General features: G+C 47.1%; 1 protein-coding gene across 3 annotated transcripts in view; it reads right to left on the bottom strand.

Moving 5' to 3' along the window:
• Positions 1–18557, bottom strand: part of AMOTL1 (angiomotin like 1) — a 120549-nt gene extending 101992 nt beyond the window's left edge. For all 3 annotated transcript variants that reach the window (XM_036074982.2, XM_036074986.2, XM_036074987.2), the window contains exons 1-2: positions 18458–18557; positions 6741–6791 (exon numbers count right to left, since the gene is read on the bottom strand). In XM_036074982.2, the coding sequence (XP_035930875.2) occupies positions 6741–6791; positions 18458–18542 (136 nt within the window). In that variant the 5' untranslated portion in view covers positions 18543–18557. The remainder of the gene's footprint in view (positions 1–6740; positions 6792–18457) is intronic.
• Between the last annotated feature and the right edge of the window lie 6548 nt (positions 18558–25105).

The raw sequence follows: 25105 nt of genomic DNA, 5'->3' as shown, positions 1-25105 counted from the left end.
ATTTCCCGCTGTCAGTCATCCTGAGAGAAAGCTAAAGGGGGGTGAACACTCCCTCCCTCTCAGAAGCTATGCTTGGGGTTGGGGGAGGAGGAAGGCAGACAGAGAGGTTTCCAAGGGTGGAGCGATCTGGGGCAGGTCCCACGCAGGGGTGACTGGCCCTGGCTGTTGGGAGGCCAGCCAGCACAGAGCAGGTAGCCAGCCTGATCCCAGACCCTTGGTGGGTCTGGGCTTGTGTAGTAATGAGAAGGCCCCGGACCCACTCTGAGGCTGAAAGAGCACAGAGAAGAGTGGTATCCTCACCCCTGCAGCCAGCAGAGGGTAGGACACCGGGAAGCCAGCCAGGCTTGCAAGTGAACGTCAAGCCTCCAGGTTCTGGTATGAGCAGGGACAGCAGCAGCCATGGCCAGCATCGTGTGGCCACCCGTTTCTAAAGAACAGAGGACACGGAGCAGTTAACACGGTGTCCACGGGTCTGGATTCTAGCTCCCCTGGCAAAAAGCTTAGAGCATCCAGAACTGACTGTGGATGCAAATAAGCACTCCTGAGAATTCTTGGACATAACACTGGAGGGTAGCCTTCGAGAAAGACTTGATCTGGACACGCAAATCCTCAGAAGTTGATATATTTGAGGCCATCAATGTGGGTGACATGATTCAAACTCCAAGGCGGGAAGCTGAGTAGACAGTTTATACATGTAAAGTGCTCAGCACAGAAGAGGTGAACGATAAGCCCAGCATCCTTCTCCTTATTCATCCCCATATAATGGAAAGGAACTTTGGATGGAGGATACATTTGACTTGGCACAGATTTGTTCCCAAGTCTCGAGCCTTGCCGTGTCCTCCTAACATAGGGTAGGTAGGGCAGATGAGCGACAATATTATTTAATTTATAGGCCAAAAATTAAAACTCTCAGAAGGTTTTGACCATGCTTGAAGGTATCAGAGCACTTGCCTAGGGGCATGAAAACAGTAAATGTTTAATGATGGTCGCTGCAGTCGCGCATTCGTCCTTCAGTGCATTCACTTCTCACCCCCGTGGTCTGAGGCCGGTACTATTATCATCCCCATCGTGTCAGCCAGGGCCCTAGCAGGAAATGGACCGTGTGCCCGGATTATTACTGAAGAGGGTCTCATGAAGGCCCTACTGACAGCACTGTGCCGAGCAGGGTGAAGGGAAAAGAAGCCATGAAGAAGCCCCCTAGGGACAGCCATAGTGGGGAGCCACTGGGGCCCTAGGTCAGGAGAGGAGATTCCAGAATCCAGCAAGGTCCGATGCTATGAGGGTGACTCTGGAGGAGCCGTGGCCTAGGACAACACAGCCTGCCAGGAAGGGAATAAGCCCCCTGACACCTCTTTCTTTCCACTGCCCCCACCACCACCGTGCCCCCATGTCCTGCCAGTGCCCCCACTGGCCCAGTCCAACTGGAAGCCAGATGATACATTCCAAAAGGTATGTTTTTCAAGGCAGAGCAGAATGGCAAAGGATGGCAAGTGGGTCTGGCAGAGCATCAGAAAGTAGCTGACGCATGGTTTTAGAGATTAGGAAATGGAGACCTAGATTAAGTCATTCACTCAAGGTCATGAAGCAAGGAAAAGGTAGAGTAAAATTTAAGCCCACACAGTATGACTCCAGGTCCATGTTCTTAACCACTAAGACAGGCTTCCTTTAAAAGCTTACTAAGTATCCAGCACCTCTTTCTGCCTGCACCCTACCCAATCATTCTTCTGTTAACAGACTCCACATTACTCCCACCCAAATTTCCCAGTCCTCTTGGAGCTAGGTGTGGCCGCCTGACTAAAGTTCAGGCCAAAGAATGTAAGTGAAATGATGTGCCCAGCTTTCAGGTTGTGCCCTCCGTTTTCCTTCTGTCTTTCCTATGGACTGGAATGCGGACGTGATGGTAGGGGCTGAAGCAGCCACCCTAAACTGTGTGGACACAACACTTCAGGACATCAGAGCACAATGAAGCCACCATAGCAGCATGGGACTGCTTAGCTTATGCTCTAAGGGAAAGAGAAACTAACTTGTTTCTTGTTTAAGTCACTGTCATTTTAGCCTTTGTTATAGCAGCCAAGCCTGTATCCTCAATAATACAGAGACCGAGCACCTCCATGGCCAGGATGTGGCTCCGTCACTGTGCTTTGAGCAATACGACTGATAGAGACTGCTGGTGATCACCAATATAATTGTTCTTCCTGGCACATTACTAGACTACATTTCCCATCCTCCTTCGTCTAGGTGAGGCTGAGGGACTAGTTCTCACTTTTGGAATATGAGAAGTGAGTATGTTACCTCCAGGCTGAGACAATTCAACAGTAGACTATAACGCAAGCAAGAAACACCACCTTGATCATGCTGAGCTGCAAACTCATCTCATATCTAAGGAGGGCAAGGGGGTAGGCTGGTAAACATTTAAGTTATTATTTTAAAGAAGTTACACAAATGTTATCATTTATTCTAATAAAGCCCATATACATCCTGCTTGAATGAGGAAGATAAGAGTTACATAACTAAGCTCCTTCTCACGGTGTACCGGCCCTCAGTGGAGTTAGCCCTGGTGGCTCCCAAGAATGCTATGTTCAAGAGCACTCCTTTCAGGACTCACGGGGAAGTTCACAGGGTCTGAGCACAGACAGCAGCAACTGAGCTTACTGAGGCATGCCGGAGGGTCAAGCAAGCCCAGAGGACAACAGATTAGGAAAAGTGAAGGGAACATGGGACCTGTCTGCTTTGGGATGGTGGGAGGGGATTTGCCTCCCATTCTTGCTAACGTCCAAATTTTCTAAAATATGCATGTGTTACTTTTATACTGAAAAATGGTTTTAAAACTTTGACTTTTAAGAAAGGTAGAAAATAAACTGGATAAGCTAAAGAAGGAACAAAGGAGAGAGCTATAGGGCACAAGTCAAAGGATTCAGTCCCCAAGGCATGGTTATAACAAGCAGAGGGGCCAATCTTAGAGATATGTACCTGAGAAGACAAAGCATCCCAAGGATGACCCTCATTCACTCATTCAACAAGCATTTACTGAAACCAGGCCCTATGTGGCAGCTAGATTTACAAAGAAAGAAGTGGCCACCATTTAGTGCAGTAGCTCACAACCTTGGCTACACACTGGAATAACTCCAAATTTTTATTTTTTTATTTTATTTATTTTTAAAGTAGGCTCCATGCCCAGTGACACAACCCCGAGATCAAGACCTAAGCTGAAATCAAGAGTCAGACACTAAACCACCTAAGCTACCCAGGCACATTGGAAATGTGATTTTGAAAAAGCACACTGCTAAAACACTGATGTTTGGGGCCACTGCAGAAATTCTGGTGTAACTGGTCAGGGTGAAGCCTTGGTCTCGGGACTTTCAATGTGCAGGGTGGACAACCACCAGGAGGATGTGACACATGGGCTTAGTGTTGGAAGAGGGGTAGGAGAAAAGGAGAAGAGGGAAGGAGAGCATGCAGGCACAGGAAACAGAGCTCAATTTGGAGGACTGCCCCTGGCTCAAATATAACTAGAAAGTTAGAGCGGGTGGGGGTGATGCAGGTCATGGAGGTCCTCCCTTGCCTAATCAAGTACCTATCCTCCAGGTTGGGGGGGCTGTTAATCAAAGTTACTAGACAGGGGCAGACATGGTCACATCTGGGTTCATCTCAACTCTCCAGGCATTCCTTCTTACCCGCTCAGATGGCTAGCACTTCTGCCCATGGGTGGGACTACAGAAAGGCAATGAAGAGGTGGGGGCTTTGCCTCCTCAGATAACGGCACCGTGACAGAGAGAGGGCTTATTTCTGGATTCTCCATCATAGGCAGCCTTCAATACGGCGCTCATCTAGAGAGAGACTCTTGTCTCTATTGCCTTTCCAAAACCCCCTTTTTTTGTAACTTAAATTTCATTACACAATCTTGCTGCAACACTGAGAATAAACCCACTAAGGGGCCAGTGTAGTTCATTTGGAGACTTAGATGAAAATTTGGAGGTGAAACTGACCACCATTCATGCCACAAAAAAGTAGTAGGGTTGCCACCAAAGCCCTCAGATGGAAAATCATTCCACGTGCTGCTTCAGGAACAAATTACTAAATAATTCAATTGACCTGATCACCATCCCTGAGCATCTGTTTTTGTAGACCAGGTAAGTTGCAGAGAAATTTCTAGAAATAAAAATGGTATTGGTTAATCGGTGGGACAATTGTTAAGAGCCATTCTATCCTTCATGCACAGGAAATAAGTACTTTTCAAATTAATAATAATAATAATAATAACAACAGCAGCAAGCACTTCCTGAAGACCTGCACCTGGTACTAGGGCTTCACAGACACCATCTACAACATCCATGCAAGGTCTCCATTTGGGTTGAGGAGATAACTGAGGCTCAGAGCAGTTTAGTCGCCTGCCCAAGGTCACAAGGAAGTGCAATGATAGAATTCAAACTAAGTTTTTGTTTGTTTGTTTTTTTGGGGGAGAGGGGCAGAGGGAGAGAGAATCCCAAGCAGATTCCACACCCAGCAGGGAGCCCAACTCAGACTCAATCTTACTACCCTGAGACCATGACCTGAGCTGAAATCAAGAGCTGGACGCTTTAACCGACTGAGCCACACAGGCGCCCCTCAAACTAAGTTTTTATGGTGTCCCTCTACCTCTTCTTCAGGTCCCTAATGTTCTGGCCAGGGGTTGATTCTGTGTTCATCTGTGTTCCAGAAAGAATGGCTGCTTGACAAGCTCATCAACTGCTGTAAGAGGCATTTTTCCCACTGTGCTTCTAAGAAAAGCACCAAAAACTATCATGACTCTTTCCAAGGGAGAAATGCCAGCTTCCTCTTTGATCTGAGCAGCATGGAAACAATGCAGTCCCATCCAGTGAGCTGCTCTGTCAGGGAGAGAATACCCCTTTGGAGACAGCATGCACACGAACAGCATGGCACATGAATATAAAGAATAAATACCCATAGCTATGGGCCTCCTCCAGCTTATGGCTCCTCGCAGCATCTGGATGACACCTGAGAGGTCACCTGGCACAACCCCAGCTTCTCAAAGATGAGAAAACAGGCTAGTTACCAAATCTATTAAGGATGATGAAGCAGTGAGAACCTTGGTGTCAGGCTGCCAGACTTGTGTTTTCAGAGCCCAAGAGGGAACCCCACGGTTCCTGTAATGCTCTCATCTCCTCATGAGAAACTGGGCATTTCCCACAGGGGTACTGAAGAGAAAGAAGATTGCTTGCTTATTCTCTACCACTAATTGGAAGGGCTGCCCCTATTTATCAGTGCCTCGGCACTGAGGGCAGTCCAGTCCGTTGCTCCCGGAAGTAGTTATGGAAATGAAAGAAGGTCAAACACCTGGGCCTCTCTGGTACATAAATCATTCTGTGAATGCAAACCAAATTTAGGAGTTACACAGGCAGCTTCTCAGAGCAAGGAATGCTCAGCCTGCCACTGCTTATGCTTATCTCTAATTTAAGAGAACCAAATAGCTTCTGTCACAGTGTGGAGAGCCGATGGTGGTGTCACCAATACACAAGTACACACGAGTGGAGCAGATCACCAAGAATCTGCCCTCTTAATAAATCACCTCCTGCAAAGCTATGGTTTAGATGGCATTTTCATTTCATAAAAGGATTCACTATAGTGAGCCTTTAAAAGCTAGTTTTGGTTATGCATTTAATCTATGATTCCATTTACAGCGATTGGGTTGCCTCACAACTTGTCAGAAACACAGCTTCTGAACAAAACACGTACTGTCTCCTGCCTCAGACTGCCATCCTTGATCCAGACCTATTTTGAGTGCCGGGCTCAGGGAAATGAATGGAAGTCATTGCTGAGGTGGGATTTTACTTCAGGTGGAGTGGGGATGTGGTAAGGACATACAACCCAGGAGGAGAGGCTGACCAGAAACAAGGCTGAGAATGCTACCGTGGATCAACATTTTTCAACAGCTATCATTCCAGGCTAGGAAGGCAAGATTTTCAAGCTGGTGATAAGAGAACAGCGAGGACAGATTTGACAGCCCAGATTGTTAGCACCTAAACTAAACCGGAAAGTGAGGGAGGGGGGAAAAAAAAAGAAAGAAAAAGAAACCAACCACTGAGCCACGGAAGTGAGACTGGGTGGCAGGAATATTCAGAGGGATCCTGACGATGCAAATTTCCTTCCCTCCGCACAAGGAAGTCTGTCTGTGGCAGGAGTGTGGCAGTTCACCCACCACAAATCTACACTTACAGGGACAGGCTCCACATAGGCGGATGAAATGCCCTATTCCCAGACACCTACAGGCTGGATGAGGAGCAGAAACCAGGGAGGAACGCAGCTCCCAGGTGGTGACCAGACCACCGTTTGGGGCCCTCGACTTGGTTAAATTCAGGTATGGACGACCCTCACGATGTCCTTCTCGGGCAAGGCACTTAGCTAGGCAGAGCCAGCCACCGGCGCGTCCTTCCAGGCAGGATGAGTCCGGCTGCTTCCAGAGGCCCCAGGCCGGGAAGTTTACTGTCCCTTGCTCCTCGGAGCAGCACCATCGACCTGGACACACACACACACACACACATGCCACATCTGACACTTTCCCCACCACCCCAAAGCACAGGCACCAAGAAAAGGCCGGTTCCTGCCGCGAAAGGAACATGACTCCGGGGAAGTGTCCCCTGTCGCCTTCCCTCCTCCCCTGCGGCGGATTGTGTCTCGGCGCCCCCAGACTCGAGGGTCTCGGGCGGAATTCCGAGAAGAAAAGGCAAAAGGGCTAGACTTACCTAACTCCTCCGGGCTGTAGGGCGCGGGCGAGGCTTCCACGAACTCACTGTCTGGAGGAAGAAAAAAAAGCAGAAAACAAAAACAGAATCGCAATCATTCAGGGCAAATCGATCAAGCATCTGTTACCGCGCAGGTCCCTTAGAAAAGCGCGGGTTTCTCTCTCCCAGAGATGGGAGTCCGTGAACCCGGGGGCCAGGCGGGGTTCGGGACACCCGATCCAAGGCGGGTAAGAAATTGCCAAAGAAACTTGCGGGGACAATTCGGGCCGGGGACCGAGCGTCTCCCAGGCTCCGGGCAGGTGTGCGCCAACTTTCCGCGGCTATGACCCCGCGGGTCCCGGGGCCGGGCGCAGCCGGGCCGCGACCTCATCCTCTGCCCTCAGCCCGCGGGGCGCATCGCTGCGTCCGCCCGGCCTCGCGTCGACGCCCCAGCGCCGAGAAGCCCCAAAGTTTCGCGGCGGGTCCCGGAGGCCCGCGGGCGCGCGGCAGTGGCGGCGGCGAGCTCCCCGCGCCCACCAGGCCGGGGGCCCCGCGCGCATCCCCGCCGCCGGTTGCTAGGCGACCGCGGCCGTCACGCTCGGCAGCGGCGCGCGCGCTGCCTCCCAACTCCCTGTTAGAGGGTGTCCTCCCCCGCCCCCACCCCCCTGACCATTTATTAAAAACTGGAGCGTAACCAGTTCTAAAACGATTCCTGCCTTCTTGTATGACGTCTGCCCTACTCCGATGCTTGGAAAATCGTTTGTTCCGGGCTCCTCCTGGGGAGATGCAGGATTTTCAGAGATTGCATCTGTCTTGCACCAGGCGAGCAGGAGCTTCGAGTGCCCCCAACCCCCTCCTTCTTTTTGAACCTGAATTCTAACTGCAGCCCAAGCAATATTTCCTCCCCTTAAGAGACCACCTGGTTCAAACAGCGAAGGTAGTATGTCTCCATTTCACGGGTAGGAAAACTGAGCCTCCGAAGTTAAATAACTTAGGGATAGGACTGCCCAGCACTGTGATTGTGTGTGTGTGTGTGTGTGTGTGTGTGTGTGTGTGTGTGTGTGTGTGTGAGTGAGAGAGAGAGAGACTGTCTGAGGAGAGCAGAGCAGTGCTCCTCCTACTACATAAAGAGTTGAGTGGTTTCAAATACAGGATGTAGATAACAGAAGTTATGATCCAGGTCCTGAAGCAATTCATAGTAGATTGCAGGAACTACCCTTTCTGGGCCCTCGGCCTGAGTAACTTGGGCAGATGCAGTTTGTGTTTTCCCCCAGGACTGACTGACAGCTCTGCCTGGGACAGCTCTGGGCTTTAGGGATGTGCTTGGAAGCCAGGAGGAGTCAAGAGGAAGGAAGAAGTAAACCTGGGAAATGGTTGTCCCTTCTCCGTCCTTGTCCTTGGAGACTGACAGTGGGAGTCAACAGTCTGGGCAACCTCTGGGGAGCCGTCTGGTCTCGAGCGACCAGATCACCAGCTGCAGCAGCCTGAGGGCCCCTGGATCTGTGCCAGTGTGCTCCAATTCTGTAAACACTCAGCCATCTCTGGGTTTTCCACTGTCAGCTTTGGGTTTACAAATTACCTGGGAGGACAGAAGGAAGCCACTGTGGCCAGCCATTGCTCAAGGAGGCATGCCGGGAAGGCAAGGTGGGGCTTCATCCCTGAGCCGCCTAGCCTATCTGTCCTTTTCTTTTTTCCCACTCCTGACAATCGGAGCTCCCAAATCCAAGAGGTGAATGTGCTGGGTGAATGTTTGCAGGTGTCACTCCATCCTCTCCCACGTCCTAGAATCCTCCCATTTGCCCTCAGGAATTCATGGTTCATCACCAGAACAATCCCCCATATCTTCAGCCTCTTCTCTGTTTCATTCAATTTCTTACTCTGATCCAAACCTGACTCTCCCTGAATATAACAGACCGTGTTACCCACCACCTCTACTTACTGCAGCCATCTCCAGACTCTTGGGTTATTCCACCTCATTCCTTGAAGATATGGGCACTTGGATTACTGTCACTTTCCCCAATACTATTTCTGTGTATTTCTTATTTCTGCATCTACATAGTGGATTCTTCTCATACTCTGGTCTCTCACTTCTTCAACATTGTCTCCTTTCCTTGCCCTCCTCCAACTATCCCAGCTCCCTGCTCTCACAGTGACACCATCTATAATCTCAATGTCAAGTATTCTACTCTCCACCCACCTCCTACCTTTCTAGTCTACTGTTATCTTAATCCAATGTCTCTTTGACCATTGCAGCACCTATGATTTGCTTATGCCATGACCTTTTCTCTGTCCCTTATTCTCCTCAGGACCTCTCTTCCTCCTTTATGCACCTTAGTTTCTGAGTTCGTTATTATCTTTTCTCTTTTACATACACCTTCAGATTCATCTTCCCCCACCCCCTCTCTCCATACTACCTACACCTCAGATTCATCTCCTCCCACCCCCTCTCTCCATACCACCTACCTGGAAAAACCACAACACTGATAAAATCTGATTCTCCGCTTTCCATCTGTCAGCACCCGGCTAAACATGATTGGAGAAGCACAGCATCATGCCTTATTTCCAGTTCATGATTGCTGACCTCAAGTGGGCCTGTGTACAGCCCAGCCGTCCCTCTCCATTTGCCTGCACTACTTCTCCTTCTCCTCTCCTGTTACTATGGGTGAACCATCTCTGCTCCATCTAAGGACACATCCTCCTTTGTGGATCAGATCCTGTCCCTTCTCATGTGGCTTTTCCCCCTTCCTACCTAAATTACTGTTTTCCTCTGTCCTAGAGCATTCCCATCACTATACAGACATCCTACTATGTTCACTCTTCCTTGACGCCACTTCCCTCCCCAACTACCGCCCCCAATTCTCAGCTGCCCTCTACAACAAAACTCATCAAAAGAATTGTCTACGCTCCTTGTATCCACTTCTTTCTTTTGCTCTTAAAGGCAAACAAGTTTCTAGTTCACCACTCTTCCAAAGTAGCTCTTGCCATGGTCAAGACTGCCTTTGCCATTGCCACTTCCAATGGTCAGTTCTTGGTCCCAATAGTAGCTTTTGATCCACTGATCGCATGTGTGGATGCACTCAGGTGACTCCATCCCCATCTTAATGAGAAGCAATTAGTCTTTGTGTTCTAAGAGAGATGATCTATGGAGGACCTTGGTTCTGATGTCAGTTCTGCTACTAGTTAGTAATTTAATTTCTGCAAGGTTTAGTTCCTCTAATAATGGAAATAATAATCACACCCAACTCATAAGGTTGTGTGGTCAGAGTGCAATAAATTAATGCACTTAGAGCCCCCAGAAGAGACAGCGTCACATTGTGAAAATTAGGTAATATATTAGTCATCTTTGGATGGCAAGCTCTTTTACAGCTGAGAAAAATGGGCTCTTTTCTTACTTTCAACAACTTTGAGTTGCTGCAGAGTATGCTTCTAATTAAGGGCAAGGTCACATTGCCCTGACTTTTAGTTGTGTTCTGAGTTGGCTTGTAGGTTGGTTAGATGGAGGTGGGAGAAGGTTTTCCCCAGGGAAAGAGCAAAATAAATGTTCTACTTGGCGGTTAGGTTCTGGAACCTGCCAAACTCTTCTGCCTCACAATGGCATCCCCTTCAATTTGTTCCTATAGATGGATGCCTTATAAGCCAAGAAATTTCCTTACAGCACTTCAGTTATTTGAATTTCCTAATCACTCGAAGGTTAATGAGAAAATATGTTTCTCGTTTCGATATTTGCCGTTGAAAAAAAAAAATAAATATATGATTCCAATTTCCTATCTTAGGAAGCAGAGCAGAGCAGACAATAATATTTCCTGTTACTCAAACAAACATTTATGGGGAATTGACCACGCTTCCAGGACTGTGCTAAGCACTGCAGTTGCAAAGGCTCCTGCCCTCCCGTCGCTTCCCATCTAATAAGGGATCGGATCCATGACAGAGGATCTTACGGAACCTCAGGCAGTGTCCAAAGTGCCTATGTCTGCTTGGCTTTCATAGGCCTCTTATAAAGAAATGATTCTGCCAAATGGTCACTGATCTATAAAGGACAGTTGCCCAAGCTTATAGGTTGGAAGCTCAGCTCTGTCGATTTTTAGAAGGCATTCTCAGGGATGTTACTAAACCTCTGAGAACCTTGGTGTCCTGACATTCCACTGGATAGTCAGAAGCAAACCGGTAAAGTCTGGGACAGGTGCATAGTAAATGTGCCTTTCTCTCCAACTTAGAGGGCCCAACCATGCTGGGTCCCCTCTTTTGACTGTTCTAGTAGGAGAGCAATCCTCATGCACCATGGTTATCTGCAGACAAGAAGACAAAGTTCCTCCTCCTATTTCTAGGGCAGTACTTATTAGAGAGAGGGACATGTGGGGAGAAATTGGCAAGGAGGAAATATTTCTGGGACTCAGGTTTTCCATAGAAACAGATTACAGAAGGGGCTAAGATCTAATGTCCACTCTTACTATTGCTTGCTACATCATGAGTTGAATGGGTTTTGGGAGCTAGCCTGGGGACCCAGCCCCTAGCTTTAATATTCATATGAATATATATTCATATATATAAAAATTATACTAATAATACTAAATTATACTAATAATATATGTCCAAGTAAAGGAAAAACTACTCAGTACAGATGAGTATAAACTAAAAAATGAATTCCTCTTTCCCATCCTATCCCGGTCTCCATCCCCAGACTGACATACCATCCACAGCTTCTTGTGTGTCCTGGGAGAGAATTTTTTAGGCATATTCAAATGTATATATGAATTGTTTAAACAAGTTACATATCATACTACAGATTCCAAGTTCAAGGCAATGAATTTCTAAGTGAAGTTTCGGTCCAACTCCAATCATAAGCTGGGATGTGACTATTCTCTGCTTAGCAGGGAAAGAGAGTATACAAAAACCAGAGGAAAAAAAGGTCTTGTCCACCAGCAGAAAACAGTAAAATTTTGAACAAAATGTAGACATTGGAAGGATGATAGTTCAGTTATCTGGAAAGCTCCATTAGAACCCTCATTCTTTGGTGAATGAAGTATGGTCATATAGCAACATTGGCTCTAACTCTAGGATCTAAGGAATTCTTAGCTCCATCTCTCAAGCCAAGAGCACACTGCAGATGCTTTTGGGGTGGCTAGAATAGTGCTCTGAGCACAATGCCCATCACTAATACCCTGCTGAGTGGGCAGGAGCTGCACCGTGGCCAGGCTATGCCCGCTGCAGTCTGGGAATGCCATCATCCTCTGGCTAACTCTGCCCACAGGTGGCAGGGCCTGCTTTGACCGTAGGCTCTGCTTGGGAGGAAAGGCCACAGACTGCACCCCTGTTGTTTTCTCCGGCTGCTCTGACTCTGGGGCCCCAGGGGCTATAAAACTCCTGGGTCATTGGAGAAGAGGAGGAGATGAGAGTCTCATACAGGTACAGCTTCTTCCTCCAAGAAATGGGCAAGGGGCTAAATGCCACATGGGGAGACTTATTTGCAGCTAAAGTATGTTATCAATTCCCTTTGCAAGAAAGAGCTGCGCAAATTCCATAATAACAAGTTTGAACAATAGCCAGAGGCCGCTCAGATCTGTCCACAGCCTTCCCAACCCCAGCCCCTGGAAGGACACCAATTTTAAGAACGAAAGACAGAAAGAAGTGGGTTGAGCCCTCCCTCTGCCTTCTCCTCACTGGCATTGCCCTTTGCTCGTCTTCTCGGCAGGAGCCTTCTGTCTCTTGGAAGCCCTCTGCTAGTTAACAGCAGAGCAGCCAAGAAGCAATGCCCGCCCTCCTCCCCTCCTTCTCCCTGGGGAGCGTGGGCAGGACTGATTTAGGAGGGAAGAGTGGGGCCGTGGCTGCCTGAGCACAGCATGACTCTCTTCTGTTATCCAGTCTCTTATCTATGTCCTCTTAGGACAGACCAACCAAGGACAAATGTATGCCCACCCATAAGGTTTCGTCAGAAAGAAATTTGCACTTAATTGGTCACGGCATTAGCTCCAAGGCTGAATCGGCCCAAAGGACATGTCCCCTCCTCCTAGGATTTAATACATGTATATATATTTAATATATGTATATGTATATAAATATATATGCATTTTTAGCACAACCCAACTTCTTTATAATTCTTAATGAGACGGAGGAAGAAAACATAGTTGTTTTATTTCCCTTAAATGAAAATAAAAACCTCAGGTAACTGTGTTGTGTTTTATAGCTTCCAGAAGAAAGAAACGGGTTCTACGGGAAGAGTAGTTAACTATCTCGCACCTGAGAAAAAGTCATTATCTTTAGCAGAAACAATAGAAGCCAAGAGGGGGTAGGATACTAAGTCTGCCAGGAAGTCAAGGATTCATTTTGGTAAAGATGTTAAATTAGTTCTCCGAGAAAGCCGAATGCCAAGGCAGTAGGCGCTACTAACAAGAGCAAGGTGTTTCATGAAATACATAAACAAATCGTATCCATCCAGCCCTCCAGGATTCCTATTACTAAGTATGGAACAGAGATGGAGACTTAAAAGACTCCTTACTCAACATTATATCAAAGGAAATAAACTCTGGCTGAGCCGAGAAGCTACTGAAAGGTGTATGTGGATATGAATCAGAATAAAGAACCATTCCAAAAATACACACAGAAAAAGGTCCCTGCAGAGGAAAATCCTACACTTCCAACTCGCACTCAGTCGGATCTATTGAGTGAAATCAGACAAAATACCCTGTGTTAAGATTGGGGGGAGGGGAGGGGAACATTTGCTGCAATTGAAGTCTTTGACCAAACCGTTAAGAAAGAAACCCATCGGATGCATGTGAGTCTCTGCTGAGACGTGGGGACCCGCCCCATCTCGAATTTTCCACCTGAGTTTCCTGGACTGAGGCCTGAGAGGAACTCTCTTCTTTCGAAGACTGCAAATAGCCTGCTTGGCCTGTTCGGGGCCTGTCTTCTTTCACCTTGGAATGGTTTTTCCCAGAAGGTATAGCCCTAGCAGTGACATATCATAGGTGCTAGACGGAGGAGCGGAAGCCAGGGCCCTCGTTTTGCCACTAGTCTTTGGTAAGTCTCCAAACCTGCCAGACTGTGAGCTCCTCTGGGAAATGTAAAATGAAACAACATTGATGGAACTTGTTAAAACAAACGCCAATAGAGAGGATTGTGGGTAACAGATTCCATTGTGTTAGTCACCATATGCAAGGGGAATAGGCAAAAAAGAATCAAGGCTCCCAGAAAGGTTGAGATGCCAGATGGTGTTGTCCTTTGAAACCAACCGACAGGGGGCGCCTGGGCGGCCCCGTCAGTTAGGCGACCGACTCTTGGTTTCGGCTCAGATCCCGATTCAGGGTTGTGGGATCGAGCCCCACGTCGGGCTCCGCAGACAGTCTGCTTGCAGATTCTCTCCCTCTGCCCCTTCCCCCACTGTCTCTCTCTCTCAAATAAATAAATTGTGAAAGAAAGAAAAGAAACCAACAGACAAGGAAGTAGAATGGACACGGCATAGCCTGGCAAGAGAAAGACCTGAGTTCGAATGCGAGCTGGGCCGGCATTTGCTCTATGAGCTTGCCTCCCCAAGGCTCAGTGTCCTCATCTGCAAAATGGGGATATGTAATAACGCCTTGATGGGATTTCAGTGAGAATTTACGTGAAATCAAATAACATCGGTGACAGTGCTGGACACACACGCCGTCCCCAGAAAAGTTCCTCCTTTCCTTCCTGACTGATGTTAACACTGTCCCTGACCTTGAGGGAGACCAGAAGGCAAATCTGCTCCTTCCTGTTTTTGTACCCGTGAGGGGGGCAGCGCCACGGCATTTCTACCACGCTCCTGGCCTCTTCTCCTGCCAGGTGTGGGTTCTCGAATTTCCTGCCTCTCTCCGTAAGCAGGTTGAGTCCCCTGGGAAGAATGGAGGCCAGCAGGATTCCCAGAGAGCTGCTGTGAGCACATCTGTAACAGGAAGAAGCACTGTGGGGGTTCGCTAAGAAAGGCAGCGGGGCCGCCTCTCCTGCACCAAACCCCCACACGTGCAATGAGGCAGCTGGCTAATCGAAGGAGCTGCCGGATCAGCTGGTGACCTCACAGAAACTGAGCTCTGGCCAAACCCTGGCCCCCCTTCTGTTGGATGTGTCAGGCACTGTGGACAATTCCATTTGGAAAATGTGTTCCAGACCTTTACAATAAATTTGAAAAACCACCCGCCCAGGTCCTGGAGGGTGTCTTTAGGAGTGTAGGAAGCAAGAGTGGCGGAGGGACTTTCCTCCAGAAACTCCATTTCACCCCCAGACATCCTGGGCTCTCCTTGCCAGCTTCCTGGAGGCTGTCCCTCTCTAATGGCAGCCCGAGATGCCCCGAGGATAACACAGAGGCAGATGTGGTGTGGATCTGGCCCTGCCTCCAGGGCAATGACTCACCAGGATGACGGAGCCTCCCTGGCAGATAGCACAGTTCTCAGAGGACTCCATGAAGCCAAGAACAAAACCCCAAGGCTCGGACACCTCCAGGACTTTCCCTGGGACTTCACTAGAAATGGAAACTCTCTTAGCCCACGCTGGGTCTCAGAAATGGAGCTGCCGGTACCAGCCAGTGGTGGGAGAGCTGGGACAGGGCTCAGGGCATGGAGGAAAGATGCTCAGAAGCAGGTGGCATTACCTCAGGTGGCAGTAGGAGGGTCTTGGATGATAATCCACACATTGCAACAGCACTGTTGATTTTCTGGCCCTGCTCCCAGCCAGGGCTCTTTTCTACTATGACAAAGAAATAACCAGCAATAAAAATCTGTAATTGGCCCACTGGAGTCTTAAACCGAGAAAGCAGAGTGGGGAGTGTTGGAGGGTAAAGTGAGGGGCAATAGCCTATTGTGCCTTGGGGTGAAGCAGATCTAAGTTCAAATACCCACTCTGCCATTCAGCAGCTGAATGACCTTGTGCAAGCCTCGTGTCAGCCTCTTGGGGCTCAGTTTCATTTATAAAATGAGAATAAGGCTGTAAGAATGAATTGAGATCATCTATACAAAAAAGGCTCAGCATAAGGTCTGGTACAATGTATAAATGACTGGTTTGTTTTGTTTTTTGGGTTTTTTTGTTTTTGTTTTTGGTTTTTTTTGACCATTACTCCAAATCTGACTTAGCTTTGGCCCAGCGGGGCTTCTCCATTATTTCTGAGTGCAAGTTCCCATTTTGGTCCCCTCTCTAGTCCTCTTGGGACCTGAGCCCTTTCCCTGAGCCCCAGCCCAGGCTTCTGAGAACCACCCTACTACCAGCTGCCCAAAAGGATTTCCAAGGTTCCGCTACATTGATTCTTTGTCACGGTGCTTCACCCACATACCACCGCGCTACCATGCTGTGTCTCGGGCACCTCCATCATCACCTACTGATTGTCTGGACAGGGACCACATATCGTGGTACCTGTTACCCACTAGAGCTAAGCTCCTCCAGGAGCCCCAGAAGCTTATCCCTTATCTGAGAACAGGGACTCCCCATTAGGCAGATCTAGGACACAGGTTCCCTTCCTGCTAGCCAGCCAAGCCCCAAAGACGGTAGATACAAGACAGGGTGGACTCATGGGGGGATGCAGTGGTTTGCGGAGTTGGTCACAATAAGCAGTTTTTAGCCACCAGTTTGTCACAGCGATACTGAAAGCTTCTAAAATTCTATGATGGGGGCTTCTATCGCTTAGGTTATAAAAGCACCGGCAGACAAAGCACACCTACTTCCTTTCTCTCCTCTGCCTGCAGACTTTGGCAAACCGACCTGGAGCCGGGAAGGAAATGCTAGGGGTGTGCTGAACGTCCCGGGAAGTGACGCACTGGGGCCAAGGGGCCTTTGTGCAGAGTCCAGTTGGGTTAGCACCGTTGAAGATGGCTCTCAGGGAAGATAGAGATACCCAGGGGACGTGGTCCTGCCCACAGTTCACTCATGGAGGCACCCAGCCAGCCCGCCGGTAAATATACATGCATCAACAATTTGCCAGGCTGCTTGTGAAAAGGATGCAGAGGTGAATAAAGCGAGATTCTGCCTCAAGAAGCCCACAGACTGTCCAGGATAGGGACCATCACGACACAGTGGGATAGGCACTGTGACCCAGGAATCTGTTAGTTCTGAGGTAGCGCTGGGGTCGGGCCTCTCGTTCAGACCCGGGTAGGGTGGGAGGCGGAGCAGGAGGAGACCCTAGAATAGATGATGTCAGCTGAAGCTTTGGGGATGGGTGGGAACCTGCCGAGCAGCAGGCAAGTAGTAGGAACCACCCATGCAGAGCTCCCAGTATGTGCGAGCGGGATGTATCCAAGGTTCCGGAGGCGATCAGTACAGCAATGGAGGGGGTTTGTGTTTAGTAGTGAACAGCAGGAGATGGGTCTAGAGAGGCAGGCAGAGGTCTGATCAGGAAGGGCTGTGTGCTGAGCTAAGGAGGTTCCACTATATTCCATGAGTGGTGAGGAAATACTGGCATAAGAACCTCTAAAAAGTGGCAAGGGGGTCGGCGTGACAGGGCACAGGAGAGAACAACTGTTGCCTTTTGGCTGAGCTCATCCAAGTTTTCTCAAAGTGCCGACCTTCCCCATGGGCAATTCCCCATTGCGAGCCGTAGCCTTGGCTGGAGATGTACCCTGGGGCAGTGCCGTGTAAGTGACCCCACTTTAGAGATGGGGCACAGCAGAGGGTGGCCTAGTGATCTCCATGCCTATCTTGCTCTCTTGTGTTCCCAGTGCTTGGCACATAGTAGGTGCTCAGTATTGGTTGAACGAATGAGTGAATGAATGAGCCACAATGGGAGGCATAAACTTATTAAAACCCTCATGCGGATGCATTAACCTCAGTGGCCTTTATCTCCCTAGCCACAGCATGGCTACTGCCGCCAAAGTAGATCTCCGTTAGATTTGGGGGATGGTGGAGGGGTGGACTCTTAGACCTGAAAGAGACCCACAGCTCCGTATGAGGGTTATGGTTCTTACATTTGTATGAATGTTGTATGAACTATGAAAGTAACAACATCCCTATCACTTCACACTGAGCTGTATTAATCAGATGCTACGCTAGGAAAAGGAAGGGACGGTGAGCTGACCTACTCTGTTTATACCGGTTGTATTCTCAATGCCACTTGAGTGTAAGTGACCCCACTTTAGAGATAGGGCACAGCAGAGGATGGCCTAAGTGATTGCAGGGCTATTGAGAGGAGATGAGACAAGATAAGCAGGAATACAGGGGTGTCTGGGGGGCTCTGTTGGAAGCATCCCACTCTTGATTTCAGCTCAGGTCATGATCTCAGGGTCCTGACTTCGAGCCCCGCGTTGGGCTCCACGCTCAGCAGGGAGTCTGCTTGAGATTCTCTCTCTCCCTCTGCCTTTGCCCCTCCCCCCACTCACACAAGCTCTCTCTCTCTAAATAAATAAATAAATCTTAAAAAAAAAGATAAATAGGAATACAGTGCCTGACACGTGTTAGGTGCTCAGAGGTGTATGACGAACCTCCTACCCAGCTAGGGTAAGGGCTCCGTAAATGACAGCTTGCATAACTCGTGGTCCTTATCAGAGCCCTACAAAATAGGCATTCTTCCTCTCGTGTTAGAGCTGAGAAAATGATAAGCTCTCCGGCCATGTAGCTTGCAAGGAGGAAATTTAGGATCTGAACCCAGATCTGCCTGACTCCAAAGTCCACTCCTCTCCTCTCTACCTGGCTGCTTTTGAAAAGACAAACAGCACAGGGCACGTACTGAGCACAGCTGGGTGGACACAGTGCGTGTAGGACTTGAAGAGTACCACGTGTATCAGGGACATCAAAAGCAGCCATACCCCCTCTGGTGTTGGCAAAGTGATGGATTCCAGCATGAGACAACCAGGTTCCTTCCTCCAGGGGCCATGTTTCACCAAGGTCCATACTTCCAGTGGACCCTCCTGTCTGTGCAGCTCTCGAATCAAATGGAATCTCCTGAAATAAATAATGAGCACAAAAAAGGGAGATGAATTACCCACTGATGCTCTCCTGGGAAGGAGAAGCTTTCTGGGAGGAAAGTAGTCATTTCCAGTTCATTATGTTTCTTTAGCATGCAAAGATTTTGGTCAAGATTTGTGCACGGCCTGAGTGTAAGATCTTCCAAGAGGCTGCTCGAGTCCACAAATCATGGTTCCCTCCCAATGCAGTTAACAGATGTTTGTGGAACAACTACCACATGCCAGGCTTTGAGCAAAGAACTTAGTGTGTTGAGTTCTGCATGGTTTATAGACTTCTAGAATTTTAGGGTAGGATACAGTAGAATCTCAGGTTCATAAAAATAAATAGGTATCTACTTCTATATATGCCTAAAGCACAGATTGGAAAATTTTGGACTAGAAACCTGGAAGTAACTCCTAAGGCATTAGAATTATGAGTGCTTTTTCTTTTCTTTGGAATTTTCTACATTTTCCACAATAAACATGCATTACTCTTACAGTCTGAAAAAGGTATACAATAAATATTATTTGAAGGAAAAATAGCAGTGCCAAGAAGGACCATGGAGGCCGATTTTCCATTTCCCCCTTGAACACCGTGATAGAAAGTCACATATCATGAGGGCTCTTGGCTTTCATAAAAAGGGCTCTTCACCGGCTGCCTCAGAGAAGTCCAGCCTGGGCAAGCTCTACCTATATCTGGGAAGGTTACAGCTCCCGGCCAATCTCTGGCTTACATTTCAAAGAGATTTTCATAAAAGCTCTGCATGCAGCAGGTTCTCAAATGGACACGGCTGAATAATTGAACATGACTGATTGACTTAATCTAGGAATGCAGCAAGTGGGATATCTACCACGTCAGAAATCCAGTCAGCCTAATTAGGATGGGCACCGATTATCATTTGTTGTAATCAGACCAGCTGGCTTGATTTGGTCTCTAGAACGCTGTGGAAAGTTGCCCTGCAGGTTCCCGTACTGCCCACCCGACTGCAGACATTGCCTTGTTTGCCTTTTGGCTGTCTGCCTAGAAAAGTCTGGTACTCCTGGGAATTGCAGCGAAGACCCAAAAATCTCTCCTAAAACACCAGGAGGTACCAAAGATTGTACTATACTTTATTGGGCACTGGCTCACTAGGGATTGGTTTTCCATCCAAGCACCCAAAAGTTTTAGAAGGGAATCCTAGATCAGAGGGGATATAGCACAATGCCAGAGTAAAAACATTGGACTTATCACTAAATCTGGATTTTAGCCCCCTGGCTCGGGCACTACTGGGTGATTCTCGGCAAACCACTTACTCTCTCTGGCTTAATTTCCTCAACTGTAAATGAAGGAATTAGTACCAGATGTTGTCAAAGGCTTGTTCAGTCTTCCAAGACTTGCAGCCTATAATAATATGCTTTACATACAAAGGCAACCTATCCACCCACATCAGTGGGTGGAGAAAGCTGTGTTATTTATCCATTAGCAAAGTGAGACATCAGCCTGAACACGTGAGAGGTGGCTGATCAAGGCTAGAGATAATCTGCCATCGGAACAAGACATGCTCTCTGTGCAAAACTAAAAACATGTCTGGAATGGAAATCCAATCCTGAGCCATTCACGTGGGCATCGCCATTTAATCAAACGACCTAAGTATTCGACATCTTGTATCTTAGTATTATTAGCAATAATACTACATCCTTAAAAAGCAACATTTATTTCATTAATCCTTGCAGTATCTTTGAGAAGTGAGTTGGAGATTCTATTAGCTTTCTTTGACAAAATATAGAGCTGTACTGATTAATTGGACAGTGGTTTTCCCCATCCTTCTTGGCCCAGTGGCCTAGGCATCCGCCGGCCCCCAGGAACCAGATTTGTAAGATGATCTCTTCTGGATGTGTGAGGCTAGATTCTGAACAAACCTGAAATACATAGGTTCCCGTTGTTTCATTAACTTCAACCTACAAACCCTGCTGATTTCTCTGATGCTTGAATTTCACACCCCAGCTTGGGAAAGCCACACACAAAATGTGAAATGAAATTGCATCAAACACCAGTATTTCGAGGAAGACTTTGATCAATCACATCTGTTACTGACACTCTAACACCATCATTTCGGTCACGGGAAGCCCCAGAGTTGCTCGTGAAAGTGTGGGGCCTAGAAAACATTTTCCAGGCTTCTGGCCATAACTTATTCAGGGTTTTCTAGAAAGCATTGAACCTCCATCCAAGACTAAACTCTCTCAAAGACTAAGTCCATGAAGAAGAAACTAAAAAGACAAACTGGGGTGTGAGGAAATACCTTCTCTAAAGGATAAAGTGGGGTGGTGTGAGTAGGAAAGCCTGTTGAAATCCTACAGTTGTAACTCTGACTTTGAGAAGCACTTTTTCAAAGAACCATCTGTATTCCCATGTTCACTGAAGCATTATTTCCAATAGCCAACATATGGAAGCAATGTGTCTTATTAATGAATGAATGCATTAATATGTTTTTTTTAAGATTTATTTATTTATCTGAGAGAAAGAGAGAGTGCAGGGGAGGAAGGGCAGAGAGAGAGGGAGAGAGAGACTCTAGCAGACTTCTGCACTGAGTGCTGAGCCCGACACAAGGCTCGATCCCAGGACCCTAAGGTCATGAGCTGAGCCGAAACTAAGAGTCAGACACTTAACCAGGTGCCCCTGGATTAATATGTTTTATTTACACACACACACACGTAGTAAATCTGGAGGGCATTATGCTAAGTGAAATAAGCCAAAGAGAGAGACAAATTCTGCATGCTATCACTTATATGTGGAATCTAAAAAGAAAAAAAAGTAGAACTCCTAGAAAAAGAGAATAGAAAAGTGGTTGCCAGGGCCAGGGAGGTGAAGAAAATAGGGAGAGGTTGGTAAAAGGATACAAACTTTCAGCTGTAAGATGAATAAGTTCTGGGGGTCGAATGCACAGCATAGTGACTCTCATTGATAACACCGTATTGTATAAGTGAAATTTGTTAAAAGAGTAGAACATAAATGTTCTCACTATAAGGAAAAAAGGTAAATATGTGAGTGATGGATAAGCTACCTAGATGGGAAGAATCATTTTACAATGTACACATGAATCACCACTGTACACTTAAAATATCTTACAATATTATTTGTCAATTAAATGTCAATAAAGCTGGAAAAAATACATAGAAAAAGTAAAGAGAAGAACTAAACCACCTGCATCATTGGACATTGGGGTCTATGGAATACCAGGATACTGTGAATACATAATCGATCTTTCATGAATATCGGTTGATTGAATGGATGTGTAAATGATAATGACCAGTGTAGGCAAGGACCCTTGTCAGGTATCAGACACTTGTTAAGCTGGCAAAGGAGACCTCCCTGCCCTGAAAGAGTGGTGTGGGGTTTTACGGACCTTTGGACCCAAGGAGGTTAGCTCTCTGACTCCCCGATGACCTTAAATGGACACATCCTCTTCTCTTTTCAGAGCTGCCTCTACAGCAAGCCATCTGCCCGGCTCCCTGAGCTAGAAAGAGGCCACCCTTGATTGACTGATCACAAGAGGCCACCCTTGATTGACTGATCACATCGCCCATCGGATCAGTCACCCCGCTTTATCCATCCTAACTCTCAGATGTCTCAAGAAGACATTTGCTTCTCTCTGTTCTCAGTTCAGCCACCATCATCTCCCACTGAGTGACTGCAACAACGTCAGTGGGTCCCTGGGCTACCTTTCCTCCGACCTGGTCTCCACACTTTGTTGTAGTGATATTTCTAAAACACACCTCTGATCGTGCCACTCCTTGATTAAAATACTCCAATGATTCATTATTCCCAGGAAAAAATCCTGACCACTTCATATAGAAGGCTCAACTACAGCAAAGTATTTACAGTCTCTGCATAAGCTGCCTTCTTTGGTCTTGTGTATGTTCATTCAGCCATTCTAGAGCTCTAGCAAGGTTGTTCCTCCTGCCTCACCTTGCTAGCTACAGATTGTCCTTTACATCTCGTCTTAGAGTTGCCGTGTTCCCCACAGACGTCCCTCTGCTTACCTCCTTCCAGCATGTATCACGCTGTACTGTACTTGTCTGTTAATCTGTAGAGTTGAGTTCATAGCTTATGTACCTGAGAGCAGAGACCCTACTCATTTGTATCCCCACCCTTTGTACAGTGGCCGTCCCGACGTAAGCACTCAATATCTATTTGTCGAACATATCTCAGCGTAACACGTTCCTTTGCAAAGTATTCTCTTTGCAACCGCACCCACCTCCTCTGCTTCTTTGGCAATTTCTCCACCTAAAAACCACACCTTCTCTGCCTCTGCTTCCTGGCCCCATTCTGACCTTCTCATCCAGTCTAACTCGCTGAGAGTCTCCCACTTACACTCCCACTTGAGTTTGCATTCCTGCTCCTTTGCCCAACGTGCCACAAGAGCCCCTGCCCTTCGAACACCTGCCTCCCTCCCCACGCTTGGGATGAAACCACACTTCTGATAACCCCCAGGAGATGCCTGCCCACTTAATGCAGCCGAGTCACACCCAAGACCTCTAACCAACATCTCTAGGGTCATGGCCGGCAGTGGGGCTAGATCTAGAAATACGGATTCAGAAAAACCCTGGCCATACCTTGACTCTGCCTAAACTGCCATATTACAGCTCCAACTGTAGAGAAGGAATAAATTACACAGAAGTGCCGTATGTGGGGGATCACATGGCATATCACATCATCCAGGTATTCAAGCAACCAGGGGTTGTAAGGAATATGAACACCCTCACAGCAAGCAAGTCCACTTGCTGGTAACTTACACTACCAATCAAGATATATGTAACTGTACTATAAATCGAGATGTATATATAGATATTAATACAGATATACACAATTAGTTCATTTATTCATTTGATATCTATTTACTTGGTATCTCCTATGTTCTAGTCACTGTGCTAAATGCTTGGGATAGAACAGGGTAGATTTCATTCTTCCTTCAAGGAGTTTTCCACCTTGTCGGGGAGACAGATACCTAGCCATATCATTAGAGAATAATGTACGAAGTGCAAGCATAGAGATTTGCACAAGGATTGACAAATAATAGAATCTAGAATTTGCTAGGGATCTTAGGACCTTTAGTCCAATCCTTGCCTTATGCACAACTCCCCAGCATGTGACTACCCAGCTTGTACTTAAGTACTAGCAGTAGGAAGGACCTCCTTTTCTCTCCAGGCAGCCCATTGTATTTGTGAACGCTTTTGTCAAGCACTTCATTTTTAGATTCTTAAAATATTAATATTCATCAACAATCCTCAGTACTGCTGAGCTGTTTTAGGACTTCTACCCCTTCTTCTGTTCTTCAAAGTCTGCTTAAAAATGAGATACTCTTCAAGGAATATCAAGATTTTACCCCAGTTCTGATGCTCTCCCAAGTCTTGCAGATCTGGACCTTGTTCTTCAACAAGTCAGGAATCAGAAGGAGCATTCCATCTTGGTTATGAGTGGAAGGTGTAAGTCTATCTTGTCACATCCAGAAAACAAACCAAACAACTAAATTGAAACACAAGAGGGAAGAGGTCCCATGATGGGATTTTCATTCTCAACTAGCAATTTCTAGCTAACATCTCCATTATCTAGGGTCTTGGTGTCTTAGTCAGTTTGGGTTGCTATAACAAAGTGCCATAGACTTCGTGGCTTATAAAACCCAGAAATTTATTTCTTATAGTTCTTGAGGCTGACAGTCTAAGAATAGGGTGCCTGCACAGTCAAGTTCTGGGAGGACTCCCTTTGGGTGCAGACTGCTGACTTTTCATTGCATCTTCACATGGCAGAAGGGGCTAGAGAGCTCCGGCCTCATGACCCAATTACATCCCAAGGGCTCCACCTCCTGATGCCATCACATTGGGGATTAAGACTTCACCTTGACAATTTGGAGGGACACAAATATTCAATCTATTGTACTAGTATCATCTATCAGAAAAATCCAATCATCAGCAACCTTATGGACCACAGTAGCATAGAGGACAGTCTCCTCTTGGGCAGCCCCAAGAGTTTGGCTCTGATGAGTTTCAATTTCTAAATTTGGAAAGTTCTTTTCTTTCCATCTCCAAATAAACCAAAACACATCAGAGTCTACATTTGGGCTCTTAATATTCAAGTGATAAAATTCAGCAGCACGTACAATATAAGCCTCTTACGACTGGAAGAGAAGAGTAGAATGTTCTTAAGTATCCACTGTGTAAGAAAATACCTCTTTACATGAATAAAAGGACATGAAGTGCTAGAGACACAGAGTTTTCCTCTGTCTGAAATGGCTGATGTTTAGAGAGTTGACACGATCCTTCTGGGATTCTTATTTGTTTCCAGGTATTCATACTGGCTTTGTAGAATTGGAAAGTTTGAGTAACTTAAAAACCATTATTCCCAATTGGCTCATCCAACTAGGCAGAGTATTTGTGAAGGTACTGTGGAAGTTATTGATGTTAATATTTTAAGTACTCAAATAATGTATGCTACTACTCTCTAAGGAGCTATGGCAACAAGCATATTGTTAGGAA

Source organism: Halichoerus grypus, chromosome 11 (genome assembly GCF_964656455.1).
Source record: "Halichoerus grypus chromosome 11, mHalGry1.hap1.1, whole genome shotgun sequence".
Classification (NCBI taxonomy): domain Eukaryota; kingdom Metazoa; phylum Chordata; class Mammalia; order Carnivora; family Phocidae; genus Halichoerus; species Halichoerus grypus.
The sequence above is the reverse complement of the archived record's forward strand: the minus strand, read 5'-3'. Positions and strand labels throughout refer to the sequence as shown.